This window comes from Grampus griseus, assembly GCF_964374135.1.
Source record: "Grampus griseus genome assembly, chromosome: 1".
NCBI lineage: Eukaryota > Metazoa > Chordata > Mammalia > Artiodactyla > Delphinidae > Grampus > Grampus griseus.
In genome coordinates, this window is record NC_139017.1 from 25,329,456 (window position 1) to 25,343,378 (window position 13,923).

The following is a 13,923-nucleotide window of genomic DNA, read 5'->3' on the forward strand; positions in this document are numbered from 1 at the left end:
TGGGTTGTTTCTACTTTATTTGCTATTATGAATAATGCTGCTGTGAACATTTATGCACAAGTTTTCATGTGAACATATATCCGCATTTTTATTGCATATACATCTATGGAGTGGAATTATTGTATAGTAACTCTGTTTAACTTTTAGAATAACTGCCAAACTGTTTTCCAAAGTGGCTGCACCATTTTACATTCCTACCAGTAATGCATGAGGCTTCCAGTTTTTCCACAACCTTCCCAACATTTGTTATTATCTTTTTGATTATAACCATCCTAGTTATGAAATGATATCTCCTTGTAGTTTTGATTTGCATTTCCCCGATGGCCAATAATATTGAGCATCTTTTCATGTGTTTATTGGCCATCTGTATATCTTCTCTGGAGAAATATCTATTCAGATCCTTTGCCCATTTTTTAATTGAGGAATTTGTCTTCCTCTGTTCTTTTCATTTGGCCTGAGCAGGATGCTGATATGCTAACTGGTGATGAACAAGTGTGGAAGGAAGTTCAAGAATCCCTGAAAAAAATTGAAGAACTGAAGGCACATTGGAGTATCCTTTTACCTGTGCATTGAGTTGTTTTGTAGGATTGCTTCCTTACTGGTTGGAGCCTAGTATTAATGAATCCATGTCCAGGGTTTGACCTCTCCACGAGCCAGAGAGCTTCATTCTGTTCCGTGGTCATAGGTTACATCCCTGACCCCAGCCAACAATTTCAGTAATGGCTAAGGAAGATATGGTAAGGTCAGCATGAATTCCTCTCCACCATTAGATGATAATCCAAATTTATAGGCAGGATTAGTGGGACAGTAAGTAGTACTCTCTTTATACGTACAAGGTAGCAGATTTCTGGATTCCCTTCCTCCCGTAACCTACATCTCTAAAAAGTATAACTTGGAATCCTTATAATTTAATGACTGTAGTCAACCATGACTGCAATGGCAATGGGATTTGCTTCACAATACATTTTCTTGGCGTAAATAGTGAGGGGACCTCAGGAGGACCGTAAGCCCTGGAGGATTGTAAGACCCCGTGGTCTTTCAGCCTTTGAGTCTCAAGGAGTTGATTAACTCCCAAGTGGATTCACTGTGTTCCCCTTTCTCTTTTCCCCCAGTCGTCTTATGGTCATGGAAAAGTCTGCAGAAAGGTGCCTGTTCTGTCATCCATAGTCTGTTCTCTTTGGGTGGGCTGTCTTCCCTGCTCCCCTCACTGGAGCAGAGTGACTTGTGGTAAACACCCAGAAAATGCAAATACAGGTCAGCATTAGCTTGGGAGAAAAGCCTCTTAGTTAAAATTATTCCATTTTTTTGCTCACTGATGTGTTTTACAGGAAAGATTTGCCTTGTTTGCCAGGTGACTGCTGCCAGTGTTTCGAAGGGAAGTTGTCCTGTGGTCCCTCCCAGCTTGCTGGGGGAGAAAGTAGATGTATTCCTGTCAGCGGCTGCATCTGGTTTTTACTTCTAAGGCTTGTCACCTCAAACCTCTTTAAAATGAGTTGGAGCATATGTAAATGAACAGGCAAATAATTATGGAGGTCATGCAACGTGATGTTAAAATAGAGTCAAAGTCTTGCCACAGAAATGTCTGGCATTGTGTAAGAGACAGGCATTCCTCCTGACGATCCGTCAAATATCTAATCCTAGGATGAAAAGCCACAGAGGCTAGCCTGGCGGTCTGTTACGAAACCAGTGCGTTGCCTAAGATTCTGCTTCCCCCAGCCTCTGGGGGCCACATGCCGCAAACTTCAAACATGCACGTCAGGTGGATACCACAGAAAGTCATCAAGTCACTTTTCTTCAATAAATGTGCCTCTTCCGAGACCAGAGACAACTCCTCAGAGACAGGACTCGTCCTAAAATTACAGAGTGTTATGTACAGAAAGGCCCTCAGCCATGTGTTAGGGGGCCTGTAGTTCTAACCAGGAAGTCGGGCCTGTGGGGTAAGGTATCATGCCACCAGAGGCCCCCGCTGAAAGAAAGATATATTTCCTGCAAGGGTTAATTTAAAAATAGGAGCTCTCACTCACGCAAGTGGCTTGATTGGTTTATCAAAAGTGTTCACTGATGTGTTGGAAAGCAGTGCCCTGCGAGTCTGAACTGTGGAAAAGGTAGATTTTGCCGGAGGGAGGGCAAAGGACAGGTGGGCCATCTGTCCAGGACGGGGGATGCTGTGTTAGGACCTGAGGAAGAGGCTTTGAGTTGGAGGCGGGGCGGAGAGCCCTGGGCTGTGTGAGAGTCGGGCAGGGTGTGGGTGTATGGCGGGGAAATGCCATCAGCCTTACTCCACTGAACCGTCTTCCTTAAGCTGGTCACGCTCGGAGGTCATGATACAGTAAAAGGAGGTGGAAGGCACTGATATTTGTGCAGTATGATCTTGTGCAAGACACTAAATGTTCTCCCACTGTGTCCCAGGTACACAATTCTGCCTGGCTCAGGAGAGAAGACCTGAAGCGTTTTTAAAAACTTTACCTACGGTATCTTATTTAATTCTTACAGCGACATTAGGCATTTTTATTTCTGGCCTACTTCAAAGCACAGGTGACGTCCTCAGAACCTCAAATCTGACCAGTGACAGAACTAGCTTAGATTTAAATCCAGCTTTATCTGCGGTCCAACGCTATGCCATTTCTGTAAATCGGCAAACCTTGCGCGCTGTGGAATTCCAGCCTATGGAAGCAGATGAATTCGGAGCTACACAGGTTGAAGGTGAGAGAGGAGCCGGGGCCGGGCAGCCCCAGCCCAGCATCCTCCTAGGCCTCGGCCTTGCCTAACACAGCATCAAAGGGAAGAAACTGTGTCAGGCCCCTGGGGCCTGCCTTCTCTCCACCTGCAGCTGTGCTTCTGAGGGAGTTCACCTGAAGGACTCGAGGCGTGTTGCGTGCACCACGTCCTCAGTGCTCTGACTGCCTTGTCAGTTTTAAAAAGTAAGGTCGCACTGGGCTCCATGAGAGTAAGTTATGGACTTCCGGTTAATCAGAACGTCATTGTGGCTCTGAAGTGAATATTGGGTCTTCTCCCCTCCTTTTCAAAGCATCCTTTCCCCCTACCTGCAATTTATGTACATAAGCCACATGTTCTTAATGTTTATCTTTTACTTTGGGGGTTTTAGATAAGAATACCTTTATTTGGTTAAGCATAGACTGGAATCACTTTTGTTTTATAATCAAAAAACTTAAATTTGAGATCCACTGGCAATGGATTTCTTTAAGTTGTTTCCCCTAGTGTGTGCCTGGGGTTGTGTTTTTGGTTTCTTATACGCCCAAGGTTCAAATGACACAGAAGCAAAAATGAGCTCTTCCTTTTTTAAAAGGAGTCTCTCTAAAGCTTCTTTCATTTCAGATCATTTTTGAAACAGAAACTGAGTAAACAATTTTAAACTGAACTTACTCTTTAACTCATTTAATAAACAGCTGCATTTATTTCATGGCTAGGTTTAAAGAGAATCCGTGTAGGAATAGGAAGGAAGAATGGTTCTCTGGAAATCTAATCCCTCAAAGCACAGGCTTGGTTGGAAGATGGTTTGTTGATGTAAACAGAATTTCCTTCTCTGAGACGCCACTCACATGTTTTTGTTTCTCAAGTGTGTTTTCAGGCAGCTCATCTGTGCAAAATAATGGACGCTTCCTTCCCTCCTGTGCCTGGGAGCTCTTCAGCCTTTTCAGAATCTCATTTTACTTTTGTTTTTCCTTGATGAAGACAGTGAATCCTTAACTAAGGTTAATAACAGAGTGGGAACAGGTTCTGGCCATGTGCCAGACGACCCTGAGCAGCAACGCAGAGCGGCTTCCTGACATCAACATCTACCAGCTGAAGGTGCTCGACTGTGCCATGGACGCCTGCATCAACCTCGGGCTGCTGGAGGAGGCGTTGTTCTACGGCATTCGGACCATGGAGCCGTACAGGTGAGTCCCGGGGAGGGGCTGAAGTAAGGGCTACCGTGTCTTGGCTTGGGGCAGAGGCTCGAGAGAGCCTGACATCATCCTGATCATTGCTGCTTTGTAAAAGCGTTCCATCTGCTTCTCACAGCGTGTGAAACCACACCTTCGTTCATATATGCGTTCGTTCTTCATTTGTAAAGTCCCTTCCGTGTGTCAGGCACTGTGGGTGTGCAGGGACTGATGAGATGCTGTCTGCACGTGGAGCTAGTGCTTGGAATAAGGTGCAGTGCTCGCGATGGCAGAGGCAAGGACAGAGTTTGGGGGAGCAGAGAGGGGCTCGGCACAGACGTAGCCTGGGGGCTGCGGCCTGTGGCCTCAGCCCTGCTGATCTAGGTGAGGACGCCGGTGTGGGACCCTCCACCTGGCTGACAGCAGTTCTGGTTTCTTCCGTTTCTCAGGGCGTTCTGGTTCCCAGGGTGCCTTCACTCGAGCCCTCTGACCTCATAATCACCTTATGACCCAAGCAGGAGAGCAGGGGGACAGCCCTGCTCAAACATGTCATTGAGTCAGAGGAAGGAACTACTGGTAATGAATTGTTTCTTGACCGGCCTCATCTCCTCCAGACCCATGCGTGTTTTGCCCCTAGAGGTTCTGGTTACTCAGGGGAGCTTCCAGAGGGAAGGCAGTGTTGAAGTCTAGTGCTGAGAATTTGGTGCTGGTGGGTGTGGGACCCTGGTTTGCAGTGGGCCAAGAACATAAGTTTGGAAGATGAGATAGATCAGTCCAGAAGAAAAGGCACAGAGACGCATATACCATCATCTGAGGTTGGAGGAGCCGCCTCCAGCACAGAACAAGGTCACTCACTGTGCGGAAGGTGCTCTGAAAGCATCTGGGACCTGGGGAGGCTGGGGGAGGCCCCTGCGAGGAGGGGCACCATTCCAGGCAGATACTGAGTTTCCCAGCTCTGAAGACCGTGCAGACATGATGTCAGCCCTAAGGGGCTGAGCAGAGTGAAGATCCAGGTCTAGTCCTATGCAACATGGGCAACAGGCAGGGGAGTGGTCCTCAGGGAAGGAGGGGAGGGAGGCAGAGCCCAGGGCGCCGCCTGTCCCCACTGAGGAAGAGCCTCAGAAGACACCGGAGCTGGGAAGTTACCAAGATCAACACGATAAAAACAGAAGCAAGTCCAGGGTCTGGGATATCAGTCCGGGCAAAGGGAGGAAGCCGGAAGTGACACATTTGGTCAGGAAGCCAGGAGCATGGTGCAGACAGAGAAGGACCTAAAGATGGCATAGACCCACCAGCCAGGTGCATGGCAGAAGTCCATAGGCCAGCCACGGCACCAGGGTGACCCTGAGGGTGTTTTTCAGAGCTTCTCTAGGTGGTTTCTCCCGGTGCCTTGTGGTTGAACAGCTTCGGAATCCAGACTGTGAGTCAGCTTTAATCAAATTTATAAGAGATTGCCTTGAGGGCTGGGACTGTAGACTTTCCCATGAGCGTGAAACGTCTGTTAGGTATGATGAATCTTGTGGGTTCTCAGAAAATATGAATTGAATACAGAGAGATAAGGCTTCATTCGTTCTCTGTGTTGCAGTGAGAGGCAGGTTGGGCACGGTTGGCGTTACCCCTTTGAACTCAGGGCTCGGGCTCACGACGCCAAACCACAGGCTGCACGGTGAGCGGATGGAATCCGGCCAGGAGACAAAGACGGAAAATCCTTTCCTCCAGACCCCCTCGGCGGCGGCTCGCCCCGCTGCCGTCTGGGGCTGGAAGTGCACTGAGCCCGCCGCCCAGGCGCAGGAATATATGTTGGTCCCCCGACTTCATTAAGAAAGCCGCATGCCTTTGAGGGAGCTCGTTCTCCGTGTACTTTTGAATCCGCTTTTCTCCGTAGCCCCCAAGGCTTCCCTGAAGGACTTTCTTACCCCCTTTATTAACTGGCAGTTTCACTGACTTAAACTTGAATCAAACAAAGAGGCCTTTCTTGTAAGCGAGGCCAAGTCCACGGAATGTACTCCATGTTGTTTGGAATACTTTTGGTTATGTTTCCCTGGTGTTGGGCAGGTCACAGTCTCTCTGTAAATGTACCCTCTGTTCTTACGCTGGGTGACACATTTCCAAGCTTCCCTCCGTTTCTCCTCCCTGGAGCTTATTAAGGAGTTGCTCTGTGGTGTTCTGTATTTCAAGAAATCGAATCTGCAATGATCCACTTCAAACGAGTGAGATCTGAACTATTTGCTTTCAAAGTTGTAGCAGAGAAAAGGGCTATCAGTAATCCAGACCAACAGAGTTAAGAGAAATGAGAGGGATGGATGCCGACAGACTTGGCCCTTTTGCCCGTTAGCTCAGGCAAAAGTGAAAATAAAGAACTAACGGGCCAGATGCCCTGAAAGCCCTTTAACAATCTTAGAGTGTGAGGTAGGAATCCCGAGGTGGGCAGTGGTTTTCACCCCGCAGGTGTGCACGAGGGAACTCACGCTGTGGGCCTCCCCCGTCTACACGGTCTCCCGGCAAATGCTTCGGGTGGGCTTTTTGTCCACCTGTAGCCAAGGACACGGGTAGTTAGGCATTTGTTACTGAGAGGTGACTGGATTGCCATCTGCCGTAACAGTTTTACAATGTTAATATACTGTTTTCAGCAACTAGATTGAGGTCAAGACTCTAGTGATGATTTTGTCACTGCTGACCTTGGCTAAATCTTAACTGCTGACCTTAGAGGAGAAGGCATCCATTATTCCATTTTTATCCAAATCACCGCGTTGCCCTCGGCTCCCTTCTTGTCACTCCATCATTTATTTTTACTCAATAGAAGTTCCTTTTATGGTGCAACATAAAATATTAAGTTCTTTATGTTTCATAAAGCAATTTGGAATTAATTCACGTACAACAAAATGTGCAATCTTTAGTATTAACTCACAGTACTTCTCCTGAGAGTATCTATGTGTGTATCTGTGATTATATATGCAGTCATCTGTCTGTTAGCACTACCAACATTAAGTAATTTAAAGGTATTTCCCAAATTTTACTTAAAAATACAATTCAGTCAAATCTCAGCTGTAAGACGAATTGGGTTTCAAAAGTTAGTTTGCCTGTTGGTAGTTTAGGACTTGGGAAGCATTTTCTCATTGAAGAAGGTGTTACAGATCATGCTGGGGTCCCCTGGACTAGCCCGTGAAAGTCTGCTCAGCATCGTCAATGTAGGCTGTACATTTTTTTAAAAAAAGGAGAAAGAAAAACAAAAACAAAACTGAACATAGTTTTAAAAACTAAGATTTAAATTATGTTGAATACAAATTAAAGTTGATTTTCTTTAGGAACCAGAGGCTGATACGGAGGTACAGAGGCTTCTTAAGGCTTCGAGGAGGACTTTCAATATATTCACACGTTCTGTTAATTTTTTTTTAATATCCTTATTGGAGTATAATTGCTTTACAATATTGTGTTAGTTTCTGCTGTATAACAAGTGAATCAGCTATACGTATACATATATCCCCATATCCCCTCCCTCTTGCGTCTCCCTCCCACCCTCCCTATCCCACCCCTCTAGGTGGTCACAAAGCACGGAGCTGATCTCCCTGTGGTATGCGGCTGCTTCCCACTAGCTATCTACCTTACGTTTGGTAGTGTATATATGTCCATGCCTCTCTCTCACTTCATCCCAGCTTGCCCTTCCCCCTCCCCGTGACCTCAAGTCCATTTCAATATATTCACACGTTCTGGTAATTTTTGTTGTAAGAATAATACATACTCCTAGGAAAGGACATTTTCAAAACGACGGAAAGGTAAAAATCATCCTCATCTTTCACATCCTGTCCCACTCCCTAAAGATAGCCATGGTAAGTTTCTTTCTGCACTTTTCCATGTGTGAGGGACTCGTCTGAATTTATTCCAAAGCCCCACTTTTCCCTCCTTCCCTCACTTTCTGTTTTCTTCTTGTCTTTCTTGGGGAGAGACTCGGTCCCAATCCTGATCCATTAACTATGCCCACTGGCGTGTGGTGGGTGAGGAAGGAAAGATGACAAGGAGAAAAGGGATGGAGAAGCCAAGAATTCTCCTTAGTGGGAGAGAGAAGGAAAAAATAGGGTCACTCTCCGTCTCATGTTCCGTAACTTGCTCTTTTCACTTTATGACAAAGTGTGGACATCTGTGCAGATCGACTCCTGCATGTCTACCTCATTCTGTTTTTTTTTTTTTTTGCGGTACGTGGGCCACTCACTGTTGTGGCCCCTCCCGCCGCGGAGCACAGGCTCTGGACACGCAGGCTCAGCGGCCATGGCTCATGGGCCCAGCCGCTCCACGGCATGTGGGATCTTCCCGGACCGGGGCACGAACCCGTGTCCCCTGCATCTGCAGGCGGACTCTCAACCACTGCGCCACCAGGGAAGCCCTACCTCATTCCTTTTAACAGATACCTAGTATATCATCTCAGGAATGTACCATAATTTGTCCATTCGTCCCTCTGGTCTCCGTGTATGTTTACCATGTCAAACAATACTATGATTAACAGCCACATACTTGCATCCTTGTGTTCTGCTGTGACTGAAGCCATAGGATGAATCCATATGATAAATTTCTAAATGCTAACTTGCTGCATCAAAAGTTATGTACATTTTCAATGTAGATAACCATTATCAAATTGTGTCCCCCGTCCACCAAAGTGTTCCTCTTTTCCCAAAAGAATTAAGAATGGATAGCATGATATTGATTATATCTGATTTAAATTCATTTCATAATATATAAGGGCCTTTTCCTGATCAAAGTCTGTTCTTATAGAGTGAGGTTTGCTTGTATTGATTTACTTATCCAAAAATAGTGCTGGGAATGACGTTTTGTAAGTTACCTGGAAAGAGGCAGAGGAACAGGAATGACGAAGGGTCTTACACGTGAGTGCATGACAGTTATGAAATCCTCCTCAAGGGTGGAAATCGTGAAAGAGTAAGATTTTTTCTCATCGTTTTCTGTGCTTTGTTGTCAGAAAAAAAAAATAGTGGGAAGAATGGCAGTAAAATGCAGCTGGTGGTTTGTGTATATGACGTAGTTACGAGTAAGTGTTTGTAACTCAGAGATTGCCAGTAATTACATAGCAGCCATTTCCGTTTTGATTTTGCCAGTAGTTTTTTGACTCTTCCCTCAGAAGCTTTAGCAGATAAGTTGATGAAATGTAAGATTTCATCACAGCAGTACCTTCTACGACTGTTTTCAAGCTGGCTTTTCTTCTGAAGACGTTTACAATTGGTCTTCTGTGGGTTTTTGTCTAGTCCAAGAGCCAGCAGAGCATATGTGGGTGCACGTTCCCCGGGGCGTAGTCGCTCACTCACTCGGCACTTACTTGGGCCTGCTCTGCTGTGGCCTCGTCTCTCCGTGTCACAGACCTTGTTAGGCTGCTCCAGGAGGATGCTTGTGTCCATGTAACCGTCCGTGAAGCTCATTCCTAGAGGGCAAGGTCTTGGCTGGGCGTATCAGCTGTAGGACTTCTCCAGACTCACAGAGGAGGACCCAGAGGTAAAGCAGAGCTGGGTCTCCAGCCAGGAGGGGACATGAGAATCGGAGCTTCACCCAGCGTACTGTTTACGCACCTTGTTTGCAATCTGTCTTCCATGGTGAGGTTTACAGAATTATTTCACCCAATGAATGAACAAATGTTTTACTCTCTGCTTACTGATGTGGACAATAATCCCTTAGCCACTTAATCATTTTTTTTCCACACTGTAATTTTCAATTAAAGTATCTTTGGTGGCCAAACCCCTATATGAGAGTTTGAGCTCTGTGTGCATGTTTGTGTAAAATACTGAGTTGCCTGATACCTCTAATCGGGGCCTCTCTTTCTTTGCTGCCAGTTCTGTGAGATTGATTTCTTAGTCATGGCCCCTTGTCTTAACACTGGGGCAATGACCACCAGCCTGGCAGTTGGGGTAGGGGCCTGTCGAGGCCCCAGCACTCTTAATTTAACCTGCTTAATATCAGCCCCTTAGTTTAATTCCAAAGGGCTCTTTTAATTCAGAATCTAGAAATACAACAAAAGGAAAAAGAAGGCAAAGGAGAGAAAAGAGGAAGAGGAAGGGGAAGAGAACAGCGCAGATGATGAGATGCCGCGGTTCAGGTGCACGTGTGTTTACTTAAACTACCGACTTGAGCTCATCCCTAGTTACTCGTGTTTCCAGGTCCAGATAACCTGGAGCTAGTGTGAGGCTCTTGGTAGGAGAATAAAGAAGAGCAAGATGACTAATTTCTCTGACTGCACTTCCCTTGGGGCAGCGGAGGAATGAAACCATCTTGCCTTCAGTGGTCCACTCCTCTAAAGACACCCTAACTTCCCTTTCGCTCTAACCACCTTGCTGGGGATGCCACCTGTGTGTTTGGGTAAAGACATTTACTGACCAGTGTTCTGGGTGGTTCCAGCCCTGACCCCACTAGTTGCATGAGAATGACCCAGCTGTGTGGGTTTTGTTCCGAAAGAGAAATAAAGGGTAGTCTGTGCATGGAACTGGCACGAGGCTCTGACCCTCCAGCCCCTCTGGAAGAGGGGAGGGGCGGCCACGAGCCCACCCATTCTCCTGGGTGCCGCAGCTCCCCTGCCCGTTGCCACCACCCCAGGCCTCTGGCCCTTGAACAAGAGCTGCAGATGGTGACAGAGCTCCCGGTGACAGCAGACGGGCCTAGGTGATAGCTTCACAGACCAAGCCTTAATCCAGCCTGGGTATTCCCACCTGACTTAAGGGTGGCACAAATGACTGGGTGCTACTGGTATATGTACAGCCCCTGCTGGGGAGGGGAAGGTGACCCACACATTGCCCCCAACATGCTGTGCACAGCAGGACACACGTGAAACCCGTGCTTCCTGCTGTCTCCTGGCCACACAGCTCTGTATGTTTGTCTTTCCTGGCTACCGGAGGGCCACCACCTGACCATCGTTCAGAGACCCTGGATCTAGTGTTGAAACCCTCTGCTGAACTTTATTCCGCCCACTCCCCCTGTGCCAGGATTGTTAGATCAGCACATTGCCCAGAGCCACATTCCTCCTCTCAGACAAGAAAATCCCACAGCCATGGGCCAGCGTCATCCATCCCCACACTTACCTTGACTCTAGACACCCCAGGCTAGGTCGGGGCACAGGACGTACTTCTTGTCCATTGCATTTGCCTGATTCCCGGTAAACAACCTCCCTGGGGAGCAAGATGAAAGCCGCCCTCCACCCTGGGATTAGGTACCTGCACAGGAAAGCATTTCATCTTCTGTGTTCACCCATGTATATTCTCTGAGAAATGGTCTTCTGTCCTTTTCTTTTTTTTTTTTTTTTGTGGTACGCGGGCCTCTCACTGCTGTGGCCTCTCCCGTTGCGGAGCACAGGCTCCGGACGCGCAGGCTCAGTGGCCATGGCTCACGGGCCCAGCCACTCCGCGGCATGTGGGATCCTCCCGGACCGGGGCACGAACCCGTGTCCCCTGCATCGGCAGGCGGACTCTCAACCACTGCGCCACCAGGGAAGCCCCCTGTCCTCCTATTTAAGAAAGCATTTCCAGAATAAAAACATTTCCTGTTACGTTTCACTTTTTTTTTTTTTAAATTTTCACAAGCCGTCTCTGAGTACTTTGACTTTCCTGACAGAACATCTTCAGTTTCTTATTACAACAGATTGTACCCTAAGCGGCAGGATATCAAATCCTAGGGAATCTTTTGGGATGCATTAAATTTCTCCTGTTGAATCAATCTCTTGCTTGGCTGCCCCTGAAGCTACATAGCTGCTATCTCTTGTCCTTTTTCTCAGCTCTTGGAAGAGAAAGTAGAGAAAAAAATATCCCATTTTCCCCTGCAGGGAGCCAACAGAAAATCAGGCAGGCCTGAGAAGTGGGAAATGATGGATATAACTTTGAAGGGCTCAAAAAGAACTGATTAAAACCAACTTCAATTTCATGTAAATACATGTTTTTGTAATTTAAAAAAATTTTTTGGTCACATGCTATTTGTGTATTTTGAGTGAAGTCCATACTGAGTTTTCAGAACTTCTCCAAGGATAGATGAATGGACCTTCAATTAAATTGCACAAGTAAAGCTGATTTATCAAGCCTCACGCTTTTGATCACTTATAGAGAGTGGTGATAGCACTTGTAAGGAACAGTAAGAGGTCCTTCAAAGAAATGAAAGGTGGGGAATTAATGGCCCCGAAAAAGATAGGTCCCAGTTTTTGAGAGAGCCAAGTTATTCTGAGCTCGAAAAATGTCCTTCGGCCCAGATAGCACAAAGCTCTTAGCTCATGAGAGCACACAGGCTGGAAACAATGTGTAATATGTTCAAGGGAAGCGGCCCCATCAGGGACTAGGAAACTGGAGTGCAACAGGGCAGTGGACGGGGCCCTGGGAGCAGCGAAGGGAGTGGAGACAGTGCTCACTCTGCAAAGAACGCAAGGCTGCTGGAAATGGCTCTTCCCGCACAAAGAACACCAGTCACGCTATCACGCTGCCCTTCAGAATTAAAGAGAGCAAATCTGCTCTCACTTGTAATGGGAACCATCACCGTAATATCCTCCCAAAGTAAGATAAATCGGGTTCAGCCACTGCAGAAGCATCTGTCAGCTATTTGTTAGCATTATCTTTTGAGAGGAATGGGCGAAAGGACTGTTAAGAGCTCTCCTCTACCTTTCAGCTTTCCTCAACTGAAAAGTAATTGCTATTACTTATTAAGAGCGTCCTGTGGACCAGGCAGCTCGCTTGGCTTTCTAACCCTCCCAGCACAGTGAGGAGGAAGTTTAGCCTGTCCTGTCCTCCATGTGAGGGGACTGAGGATGAGAAGTATGTGGCAGAGCTGGGGTTCAAACCTTAGGCTTATTTATTTATTTTATTTTATTTTATTTTATTTTTTGCGGTACGTGGGCCTCTCACTGTTGTGGCCTCTCCTGTTGCAGAGCACAGGCTCCGGACGCTCAGGCTCAGCGGCCATGGCTTATGGGCCCAGCCGCTCCGCGGCATGTGGGATCCTCCCAGACCGGGGCACGAACCCGCGTCCCCTGCATCGGCAGGCGGACTCTCAACCGCTGAGCCACCAGGAAAGCCCTAGGCTTATTTATTTTATTTTGGTTATAATTTACCAAAAGAGCAGTTGAGTCAGCTTGAACCCAGGTTTGCTCAGTTACAAAGGTCTGGATTGTTACTGTACTATAGCGGGCTGAGTGGTCTTTCCAGCTACCCCTCGCCTTCCTACTACATGAATGTATCAAGATTCTTTTTGTTACAGGTGACAGAAACCCACCTCAGACTGCCTGAGCATGAAAGGGGGTTCACTGACCATGAAACTGCACAGCCAGGGACAGAACTGGTGTGACAGAATTCAGGGATACAGTCTCTCTTCCTCTCAGCCCTTCCCTACTCCTTTCCCTGGATCTGTTTCTCTCTGCTCTGCTCATTCCTCTATGTTGTTTTCATTCTTTACCACACAGGTGGTCTCCCCACAATGTGGTAGAGAAGGTGGCTTCCAGCAGCCTCCGGTTCACATTCTCCTAGTTCTGTGACAAAACAAAAGGTTCTGTTTCCTCTAGCTCCAAATTTTTGTTTTAATTTTTAATTTTTTGGCCACACCATGCAAAATGTGGGATCTTAGCTCCCCGACCAGGGATGGAACCTGAGTGCCCCTGCAGTGCAAGTGTGGAGTGTCAACCACTGAACTACCAGGGAAGTTCCTCTAGCTCCACATTTTAAAATATGTGTTTTGGATGGACTTCTTTGGCCTCTTTGGGTCTCATGCCCACCGCTGCCTGGACCAAGGGAGATAACATGCTGGCAGCCCTACCAGTAACAAGGTGTGGAATGGACGGAAGGTATTCCAAAGATGGAGGGTAGGTGGATGATGGACAAAGCAGAAGAATGCTGTCCACTGCACTAGTCTACTCAGGTAGTCTAGTAAAAATTCTGGAAAGAAAAAAATTCACAGGTGGTAAAGAGAGTCCAAAGGCTGATAAGTAAAAAGCTATGACATGGGAGAGAAAGAAAAAGCAGCATTGTACCATTAGAGTTATGCGTGAGGAATGAATTTCTGCAAGAGCAGGTTCCTAGAATTT

At 47.0% G+C, this 13,923-nt stretch overlaps 1 protein-coding gene across 2 annotated transcripts in view; it reads left to right on the top strand.

Annotated features, from left to right (window-relative positions):
• The window catches only part of SMYD3 (SET and MYND domain containing 3), a 711,390-nt gene that overhangs the window by 602,490 nt on the left and 94,977 nt on the right, over positions 1 to 13,923 (top strand). For both annotated transcript variants that reach the window (XM_082676889.1, XM_082676890.1), the window contains 2 exons: positions 463 to 550; positions 3,725 to 3,899. In XM_082676889.1, the coding sequence (XP_082533015.1) occupies positions 463 to 550; positions 3,725 to 3,899 (263 nt within the window). The remainder of the gene's footprint in view (positions 1 to 462; positions 551 to 3,724; positions 3,900 to 13,923) is intronic.